Source organism: Oryza sativa, chromosome 10, assembly GCF_034140825.1.
Source record: "Oryza sativa Japonica Group chromosome 10, ASM3414082v1".
In the NCBI taxonomy this organism is placed as follows: domain Eukaryota; kingdom Viridiplantae; phylum Streptophyta; class Magnoliopsida; order Poales; family Poaceae; genus Oryza; species Oryza sativa.
The window spans coordinates 5,285,399-5,296,751 of record NC_089044.1 but is presented as its reverse complement, the minus strand read 5'-3'; the positions used below and the strand labels follow the sequence as shown (position 1 = coordinate 5,296,751).

At 42.2% G+C, this 11,353-nt stretch overlaps 1 protein-coding gene and 1 long non-coding RNA gene across 2 annotated transcripts; one reads left to right on the top strand and one right to left on the bottom strand.

Annotated features, from left to right (window-relative positions):
* The first annotated feature begins 757 nt into the window (after positions 1-757).
* Positions 758-8,050, top strand: LOC9271894 (wall-associated receptor kinase 1). Its single transcript, XM_066304498.1, has 5 exons — positions 758-1,814; positions 6,093-6,260; positions 6,797-7,217; positions 7,371-7,884; positions 8,018-8,050. The coding sequence occupies exons 1-5, from the start codon at positions 758-760 to the stop codon at positions 8,048-8,050; spliced, it is 2,193 nt and encodes a 730-aa protein (XP_066160595.1).
* Positions 8,051-8,744: 694 nt separating this feature from the next.
* LOC136353789 (uncharacterized) lies at positions 8,745-11,097 on the bottom strand. Its single transcript, XR_010737223.1, has 5 exons — positions 10,873-11,097; positions 10,048-10,092; positions 9,393-9,478; positions 9,083-9,229; positions 8,745-9,002 (listed from the first exon to the last, which is right to left on the bottom strand). It is a non-coding gene; the product is annotated as an uncharacterized lncRNA (long non-coding RNA).
* Positions 11,098-11,353: the final 256 nt, after the last annotated feature.

Genomic DNA, 11,353 nt, shown 5'->3' with positions numbered 1-11,353 from the left:
ACCATTCACCGCCTTTTTTTTGTTGGCTTAGTTATTGCTGTTTGATCCTACAAACACCTGGTGACAGCTTGCCCTCACAAAATACAAGATTTCGTGACCAGGTGACAGAAATTTGATGATTTGATGACTGAATGCTGTCACCAAATCTCTTTGTGACCGCCTTTGGGCTTTTGGTGATGGTGAGGGGTAGTCGCCAAAAAACCATTCTCTGGTAGTGAACGACGTACTATACTATACCTACCGTTTGATGTTTCAACGAGCACACTTTGATTTTTTTATGGGCGAACCGGCGAAGTCAAACGTGTGAACATGTGAGCTAGTCATCCCAGTATATGCATGATCACAAATTCAACTGCTGAGCAACCTCTACCACTTGGAAGGTAGAATTCAAAGTGTGAACAATTTCGTCGCATACAACGTCCACACCATATACAGACTACATCAATATTGTAGGAGATGAACAAATTTCGTCGCAATAAAACGTGGGAACATGTGACCTAGTCACCTAGAATTAATCCCAGTATATGCATGACCACAACTACTGAGCAACCTCTATCCACTTGGAAGGTAGAAGGTTCAGCGTTGTACTATGCTACACTTGTTATAGCTAGTTGCCAGTAGTATATTAATTATTGTATGAGTTGCTGATCGTGTAACTTCTGTAGTACGTTACGACTGTCATGGTGTATATATAAAGATCGAGAGGGGATAATTGTATTTCAACAAATACAACATACGACCCAGCGTGCATCCAAGTATGATCAGGGTGCTGATCCTCCTCACCCTAGGCTTCCTAGAAGCAATTGCTGAGAAACCAGCAGCACAGCAGCCGACGGAACTCCAAGGCTGCCCCGCCCCCGATATGTGCGGCAACATCACCATACCCCATCCCTTCGGCATCAAACCTGGCTGCTACCTCGCCGGCTTCGAGGTCATCTGCGACCGCACGTTCAACCCGCCGCGAGCCTTCCTCGCAGGCGACCCGCCATTGTTCGGCGACAAGTTGCCGCCGAACGTTAATAGCAGTAAACCATTCACGGTGACGGCCAATTTCTACTACTCTGGCACAGATGCAGGCATGCCCAGCGAAATGGTCAACTACACCCGAGGGCCTCTCGAGCTCCTCGACATCTCGGTTAATCAGAGCAAGCTACGTGTTTATGCAGCCATCAACTCCGACTGCAGCACGAATGAAACACACCATATCCTATTTGAGCAGTCAATCAAGCTTCAGCCGTCAGGTCCATTCACCCTGTCGGCAAATGATAATTCCCTAGTTGGCGTCGGCCAAAACGTCATCGCGATGTTCGCGGATTCATACGCCGGAGAAGAATACTCGACGATTTGCCTGTCTTTCCTCAGTTCAGTGTCCAAGGCGAGGAATGGACCGTGCGAGAATGCCACGGGGCTTGGCTGCTGCCAGCAGACACTGCCTCCTGGCGTCAACACGACTCTTGTGAGATTCCAGCACAGGAACAACAGCAAGTGGAGAACCTATCCATGCTCATATGCCATGCTGGTGGAGAAGTCATGGTACAATTTCTCTACAGAAGATCTGTTTGAGTACCCTGCTTTTCCCAACAAGTACCCCAGGGGTGTACTACCGGACAAGTATCCTACGGGTGTACCCCTTGTGCTTGACTTTGCTATCAGGAATGGGTCCTGCCCACAGGAAAATCGTGGCCCACCTGGAAAAGACTATGCTTGTGTCAGCGGCAACAGCTCTTGCCTCGATGCAGGAAAGGGCCGAGGATATAAATGCGAGTGCAAAGAGGGCTACAATGGTAATCCTTATATGCCTAATGGATGCCAAGGTATGCATACGACACTACTTCTCTCTCCATCTTACAATAGCTATTGTTTTAGGTTATTTAGCACAGAGTAGTATTTGATTAAAAAATGACTAATACCTCTTATTAGATGATGTATGGTTATAACTGGGTAAGTGGTTAAGGCTAGAACTTGAAGAGATTTAAATGAGAGGTGATTGATGGGTTAAGTAATACACTATTATGATAATTATCTTAGGATAAATTTTAAATCCATATAATTATTTTGGGAAGGAGACAGTAGTAAACATGACAGCTAGCTCATCACATGCACAGTTAATTTTAAATAATTTTGCTATCTATTTATCGACATAAATTCAGAAATAATTTAGCGGATTTTTGACCGCTAATTAGATTTTCTTCAAGATTCATGCAACAGGCACTCCTACTGAACCCCCTACAGGTGACGGCTCATAGGTGTCGGTTCAATTGGAACTAGCTTGCACAAAAAACCATCACCTATAGTTTAGTTGTTGGTTCTTAACCTAAAACCGGCACATATAGTTAGGAATAGCTGTCAGTTATTTAGGCACCTATACGGAGGAAAGTATAGGTACTGATTCCAGCTCCAAAATCAGACCTATAATATATTATAGGTATTAGGTTTTTCTAAGAAATGGGTAACCATACAAAACCATCCAAGCTGAATAACCGATACCCATCCATCATTATATTCCACACCACCGCACGCCACACCGTATCCATCCATCCTCATCCCCACACCACACAGGCTCCTTGCCTCCATCGCATGCTTCTCGCCCACCTGCGTGCTTCCCCCATCCACCTCCCCGTCTGCTAGCTAGTCTACCTCCTCATCGATCCCCCTCCCCTGATGCGTTGGTCTACGCAGGCCGCTGTGGCCACACAGCGGTCTACCTCCTGTGGCCGCTGCTAGCCACGGCGACGGTGGTAGCTGGGTAGCCCTTCCGCATGAAGCAGCGGTGTGATGAGGAGCAGTGCCTCAAGGTGGCGCGCGGGCATGTGAAGTGCTTCGATGAGGACCCGCGTCACCGTCTACGATGTCTCCGAGCTCGATGTTTGCACCTGTCCTCGTCCTCCCCTTCCGGTCACCATGCTCCCCTCTACCACCATCTCATTGGCGCCCACGCAGAGGACTGAGGCAAAATGGGAGCACGAGATGGAGATGGAGGCAGTGGTGGTGGCTAGAAGCGACGCGTAGGGCCAACAGCAGCACTGCTGTTGGTGGCAGTATGGCTGTGGGCCGTCTCCTTCCTCGATCTCGCTCCCCTTGTGCCCCCGCCCCTGCTCTATCTGCGTTCACGGTCACGTTCTTCGAGATCACTAGGAGGGCTGCCATGTCGGGGCGGGAAGCGGTCGTCCTCGAAAGAGGCACAGTGATGAGTTGTGCAAGAACGCTGGCGTCATCATCCCGTGACAACTCTGTCGGTGGTCCAGGTACGCCGACTGCTCTGCGCGTCTCGACTCACTCTCCCCCCTCCTCTCTGTCCTCCCCCTCCTCTGGGCAGCGGTAGCGTCTTCCTACTAGAGCTCCACCTGACAGCAGTGGCACCTCCCCTAGCCCATATTTTTTTATAATTCTGAAGATTATTGGTGTTGGTTATATATATTGAACTGCCACATGGAATCTCTATAGGTGCTGGTTCTACAAACGACACCTATGCGGTTGGGTAAAGGTGCCGGCAAAGTGATGCCGGCTGGGAAACCGACACCTATAGTAAGGGGAGCCCGATTACAAGCGAATTATACAATAGTTAAATGCGAGTTAATTATAATGAAGTACACTTATAATTATACTGTATTTGTATTGAGAGACAATTTGTGGATAAATGGATGGATGGCTCTTTTCAGCCTCCGGACTATGGGCATTTGGCCTAACTGTTTGTATAGAGTATAGATATATAGTCCCTAGTTTAATACGAAGAGTACATAGCTTATAACTTAAACAATCTCGATCATAAATATATATATGATTGGAACTAATCCTACCATACCATAACAACTGGATTAGTAACGTTGGATGCTCACATGCTATAACAAATAACGACGGTCCTTTGTACCGTAACATATTCTCTTCTATGTACACAAGCTTTCTATGCACACTGGTGCACATCAACTAGCAAATGTTACGAAAAATTCTAAAACAAATTAAACATTTATTCTTAATATATTATACATATATGCAAAGTCTTGTATTCAAATTTATTATAATTTAGCCGTAACAAAAAAAGTGAAAAATCTGACAGTTTTGAGGGTAAAAATAATCTGCCAGAATTTTATCTTTTTAAGGCTAAAATATAATGAATTTGAAGATGAGAATTCACACGTAGGTGTAGAACTATTAGAAATATGTGTCCAATTTTTTTAGAATTTTCTGTGACATTTGCTAGTTGGTGTACACTTTATATACACGGGAAGCATACGTGCATACGATATGTTCCCAATGAAGTAGGAGGAGTACCAAACTCTACACGTTAATGTTTTTGATGTTTTTGAACTATCATGTATGGGCTTAGGCTGAGTTCTAAATTCTAAACGTTAATTGGCAACTTTCTTGTTTTCCATTACCACATTTTCCACATAAAAGTTTTATTAGAAAATTCGAATAAATTAGTTAATTTATGATACGCTAATTAGCCAAGCCATTGTACGTGCCGCTAATAAGCTCAACCAAATCTCAGTATACAACTACACAAAAACTCATTGGTACCGGTTCCAAAGACCTTATAGGTGCCGGTTTTGGGCCCAGCACCAATTGGTCGACACATATTCCTAAAATTATAGGTGCCGGTAAATCACTAATAACCGGCACCTATGAGACATATGCGAAACAAAAAAATGCCCGCCGGCCGCCACCTCGCTTTCCACCACCCTAGCAATCACCAGAATATGAGAAAACAAAGTCAAAATCAAACCAAAAGGGGATGAAGAGGAAGAGGAGGAGAAGGAGAAGCGGGAAAGGAAATGTACCGCCTTCCTCACCACCGACGGCCATACTGGCTGCTGTCTTTGTTGACAGCGACCAAACCGTCGACCTCGTCCACCCCTCCCTCGGAGTCCGCAAACTGCACGCTGTTGTCGCCGACCGGGTGAGCCTTGTACCACAGCAGATCTTGGCCTCGCTCGCGCGCCCCCGCCGCGCGCGCCGCGTCCCCCACAACGAGGGGACTGACCTCACCGCCACCATCGCGCGCGAGGGCTTCGACAGCTACGTCCTCGCCGTCCTCCGCCGCTCCCACCGCGAGTGCCGCGGTGGCCGCTCCCGCCCCGGGAAGAAGGCGGTGGCTGCGACAGCGGGGGACCGAGCCCGGCATCCTGAAGCGCCTCCCCCCGATGGATCTGGCCTCCCTGGCCTCGACCCCCTCGCAGGCGGCGGTGCGAGCTAGATAAGTGAACGTGAGTGGACACGAGGGATGGATAAGGTTGAGGCGTGACGAGGAGATAAGGCTGAGGATGCGAGGTGGCAACGTGCGCTGTGCGGCTCGGCTCCGGCCAGTTTTTTTATAGGTGCCTTTTTTCGAAGGAACCGACAACTATGGCTACTATTATAAAAATTAAAATTAAAGATGTTTTTCTGATACTTTGTTATGTCATTCTTATTTGAGTCGGTTTTTAAGTTTATTCAATTTCGGAAATACAGATGCATGTTTGAGTCAATTTTTAAGTTCGTTCGTTTTACGAAATACATAAGGAGTTGTATAAGAAATCTCTTTAAAAATACTCGCATGCTAATTTGAGTTGATCGGACTCCTAATTGCAGCTCTTGATTTTGTAAACAAAAATATACAAGCGAATTCCAGCAATCAATTTCACCTAAGCTAAACTGTAGCACAGTAATAACATTAAAATAGCCTTCACCCGTTGCAATGCACGAATATTTTTTTCTAGTATATAAAAAAACCAACATCTATAATATTAGTACCTTTTTTCACTAGAACCGACACTTATAATGTAAGTATAGGTGCTGGTTCTTTTAAAAAATCAGTACCTCTACTATTTGTACCTATAGTTCTTAAAGATGCCGGTTCTTATTTTTTTCATCGTGCGGAGGTAGAAATATGCCGATAGGTGTCGGTTTTAAATGAACCGGCACCTATAAGACTGGTGCCTACGAGGGTTTTGTAGTAGTGGTATCGAATGGGGTAGTGACAATAGCCTAGCCTACATTAAACAATATATTCGAAAACCAAAGAACTTATTATCCGGTTAATATTCCTTTTAAAAATATAAATTATCCTATGGATAACTCAGTGTATATTAACACGTATAATTCTTACTTTGCAGATATAGATGAGTGCGCTCTTCCGGGTATTATGAGCAATTGCTCCTTTAATAGCGTATGCGTAAACAGACCAGGAGGCTTTGATTGTCCATGCAAACGAGGAATGACGGGCGACGGCAAAAGAGGAACATGCACCGAGAATTTCCCACCAGCAGCAAAAGCCGCTGTCGGTAAGCTAGTCGGCACGCATTTAAATTTGGATTTAACTAATAATAAGTCATCAACTTGTTCTTTCATAGGCTAGAGTGTTGCATAATATTTGTTTGCTCTAATAATTCACAAAAAAAGTTGATACCAAATTCGGAAGATGATTGTTGTCAGTCTTTTTCTACATTTCAATCTTGAATTTCATAAGTTAAAATGTTCCCCAAGACCTAGTCATCTTAAAACAAGCTACCGGTGTTTCAGGAATATACAAGTGTCAACTCCTTCTGCAAACATGTTGGAATTTCTCCTCATAATATCATTTATGTCCTTTGTTATGAAATTTAAAATCTTACAGAGAAACATAATATATAAGTCATAATTTTATCCTCATGTGGATTCTGAAAAAAAGTTCAATCTAGCTAGAGATATTCATTTTGCTTTTATCTTGCATATATAGTATTATTGACGACTTGACTGGTATGTTAATTAAGGATTGCTGAACTGTCAAATAAAATTGTTTAATTACTAATGCTGACCTATTTTCCAATCTCACGTGCAGGCCTTTCTTCCTTCATTGTTTTCATCGTCCTAATTTTTATGGTGAAACAACACCTAAAACTTAAGAAGTTCTACGAACAAAATGGTGGTCCGGTATTGAAAGGTGTGAGAAATATAAAGATCTACACAAAGAAAGAACTGAAACAAATAACGAGTAACTATAGCAGCGACATTGGAGAAGGAGCCTCTGGTAAAGTTTATATGGGGACTCTTAAGGGCGGACAACAAGTGGCTATAAAGAAGTCCAAAAAAGTTGATGAAGAAAGAAAAAGTGAATTCACTCAAGAGGTCATACTCCAATCTGAAATGAAGCACAAGAATATAATCCAGCTCTTTGGTTGTTGCCTTGAAGTTGATGTTCCTATGTTAGTGTATGAGTTTACCGTGAAAGGAAGTTTACATGATGTCCTCTTCAAATGTGATGAGAATATGAAAGGGAATTTACATGACGTTCTACCCAAATACAATGATAACAAGAAAGGGAAAGGGAAAGGGAAAGGGAAAGTACACGACGCACTCGTTGAATGTGATGGTAACAAAAATGTGAGTTTGCATGATGTCCTCTTCAAATGCGGGGATAAAATTGCAATAGATACACTTCTGGAGATCGCTATTGGATCAGCTGAAGGACTAACTTATATGCATACAGCACGGGAGACTCCCATCCGTCATGGTGATCTCAAATCTGGTAATATACTTATAGACAATAATTTCGTCCCTAAAATTTCAGACTTTGGAACATCAAGATCACTGGTTGCAGGTCATAAATTTAGGCCTGATAAATTCATTCCTGCGGACATGAATTATATAGATCCAGTATATATGGAAGATGGAATGCTCACGGAGAAAAGTGACATCTATAGCTTTGGAATTGTTCTTATTGAACTTGTTACAAGGAAGCCCGCAAAATATGATGACGACAGGAGCTATGTTCGAAACTTCATTCAGGCCTACCTTGATAAAAGAGAAAGGGAAAAATGCCATAAAGAGATTACACCAGATGTGGAAATTAATATTCTTGAAATGGTTAGTGAAGTTGCTGTGGCATGTTTAGAACCTGTCCAGGATAAACGCCCTGATATGATAGAAGTAGAACGGCAGCTCCATCGAATTAGACACATTGCAGGCCAAAGGATAGAGGAAAAAAAAGAGGAATTTCAACGTGCATTCCCTAGAACGGGATCGGTTATCTCAAACGGGTTTAAAGCCTCGTCTCTTTCAGGTAGGGTCCCTGTCACTAAGCAAAGGTCACTAATGTGAGAACATATCTCAATCAGGCACAAGGCCGTCACGGATGAAAGTCATCTCAATCAAGCCAACAACAAAGCCCGTCACAGATAAGATTGACCAAGCAACCCGAGTCAAACCAGGCAAGGAAAGAGCCCGTCACGGATGACCAATCTTAATCGGGCACACTACTAAGCCCGTCACGGATGACTAGTCATCTCAATCGGGCATTAAGGGAAAGGCCGTCACCGACAGGTTGACCCACTTGTTGAGTCAAAATAGTCACGGGCCGGAGGAATTATCTCTATCGGGCTTATAGTAATAGCCCATCACAGATGACTATATCTCTATCGGTCTTTGTTGGAGCCTATCACAGATGGCTCTATCTCTTTTGGGCCTAGTTGAAATGCCCATCAGAGATGAGTATATCAGCAAAAAAAATAAAATTTGTTTTTTTTGCTAGACTCAGGCTTTTGCTAGTCATGCCTGCTGCAAAAATGATAGAAGCAATATGTATAGTCCCATTCCCAGCATCCATTCACATATTCCATCACAACATTGACATATTCCATAACACCATTCACATATTCACATATTTGCATCCCATTCACAAAATCAAACATATGCACATTCACATCCACAAACCCATTCACATATATATGTCATTCACATCCTATGTGCTCTACAAACCGCCGATATGCATCAAAACCTGCAAAACCGAGTTATAAATTTGAATAAGTTTATATGTAATTTTAAATGCAAAAATTTACATAACATCGTGGCAAATTGTATTAGAAAGAATATTTACATAAATCCAATGTTAGTCGCAAGCATTGTAAATGTTCAACCATTCAGAGACGAGCTAGCTAGACCTTAACTTTAAATATTCCTTGGGCTGACAAGATATCATCTAGTATGAATCGTGCTATTTCCTCTCTAATGATATCGATGTTGTTTTCCGGGATCCTTGAAAGTTTTTCCTGCATGTAAGGCGCCAAGTTAGTATATATACTTGGAAAGTTGTCGTCCTATGTCTATAGTAATCAATTGAAGCACACACCTCAAGGTCGAGCAATGTCACCTTGTCTGCGAAGCTCCTCATGTTATGGCTGTAACACCCCAGGTAACCATGTACCTAGAGTGCCACACCAAAATAAACTCAAACCACTAACTCCCAAAATTATTAGAAATTTCGGCAGAATCTTCCCTGTAAATACGAACATCAACGACAGGCAATTATAAGTTAAACTAATAACAATATCCTTCCCACAATACGATCCATCCTTATAATCCATGGGGAAGAAACTATTAGAAATCTAAAACATTATTACAAGACCGAACGATGATATAGTTTAAGTATCATTATGGACCTAGGCAATATAGTTTGATATTGTGCAGATAAATGTGTATATAAGGGTGCTACTTCCCGCCCATGCATGTCGGTCTCAATATGTACCTAAAACCAAATAAAACACAAGAGTGAGTTTAAAAATACTCAGCAAAGTACAATATGGAACTAGAAAACACATATACACATCATTGGCAATAAAGCATGAACACAAGGCTTTCTTTCTTTGATAGGAAACACATTTTCAAACACCAAGTCAAAGAAGATAGTAGTTCCCATCCCGGGCAGGCATGAATTGAAATAGTAGTTTCCATCCCGAACAATAGTGAATACATCCTAGCATTGCCGGCAAATCCGAGTAAGCGTGATCAGCGCTTACCCATAGAAACTTGAATAAAGATCCAAATTGCACTCCCATGACTACGCATGGTACTTGAATAATTGAAACCGGAATCAAAGAACCAAACTGAAACCATATTGCACAATTATTTAACCAGATCCAAAATACGGAATATTGAAATAAGAATAACATCGTAAACATAAGATGAACTCAAAATGTAAATAGCGTGAACAATAATCTGAACATAAGTAGTCACGTATAACATAGAAATATGTCGGAAATAAATAGATAGAGTAAATAATCCATGAATCACACAATTAGTTCGTCATACACTTGCCTCCAACGAAGAATCAGTATCATGCACGATCTGATGGGCCACCACCTAATCATAAACAAAACCTCAGCAAACACATTCAAACATGTGTATAAAACAATGAAAAAAGTGAACCTACTGCCCCATCCCATCAAAACGCAATAACAAGGAACGCCGCTTGGACTATACACAAGACTGCTGCTTCAAACCTTTATATCTTGAAATATGAAAAGTCTATGATTGAAAATATATACATTTTGAAATTCTACAGAACAGTAACTACAACTTTGATGTAGAAAGCATATTTTTATTCTACAATTTATATGGTCTAATTTGCGCTTGAAAGTACGCATCAGAATCTGTCTAGAATTTCAGACTGTCCACACTAAAACAACCATAACTGGAGTTCTACTCGCCCAATCAGGGTGTACTTTACCAATATGGAAAGCTAAGAAAAACCTCTACAACTTTGTCTATAGGCGGCCTGGCTGATTTCACTGTTTATCCCCTCCAAAAACAGTTTAATCTACTACTATCCAGATTATGACACAAAAACAACAGTCATACTAAAAAAAATTATATCTCCTAAACCACTTGATATAAAATCTCGCCCTTTGGTCAGAAGATAGATCCAAACATTATCTACAACTTTTATATGGACACTTTGATCAGAATAAATCATTTTGACCATGAAATTAATGGAAAACAGAGGCGCTATAAATCTGCCCACGCCCAGAACTACCAATCCGAATCACAACGTCCAAAACGCTTCTCTAACCCTCCTCAACCACGAATTAAACCACTAGAACCACCCTAGAACAACTCATACAATAAGGGGATAAGCCTCACCTTGGGTTCCTTTAGAGAACTTGTGAGGAGACAATAGGGGAGACTCCGGTGTAACCCCTCCTTGTACTCCTCTCCTCCTCCTTGTTCCGTTTTTCCACTTTACTTCTTGATCCAAGCTATGAAGATGGAGATCTAGGGAGAGCAATTTGCTCTAGAGGGGGAGAGATGCAAACACAGGAGGAGAGGAGGAAGGAGGCGCCGGCCAGGGAGAGGGGTGGCGGCACCACGAGGGGAGGTGGGATTTGATTCCCCTCTCTCTAGGTTTTAAGGGAGAACTAATGGGCTAGGTTTGTGGGCCTTCTCATGTTGGCCCACTTCTAAAGATATTTTTCTTTTATTTATTTTTGTTAACATCTTTATTTTAACAAGTCAACCCAAACTAAAAAAACCTAAATATTTTTTTAATATACGGGGTATTACATTGCTCCCCCCTTCAATCGAATTCGCCCACTGTAGAGCTTGAGAAACCGTAAGAAGGAAA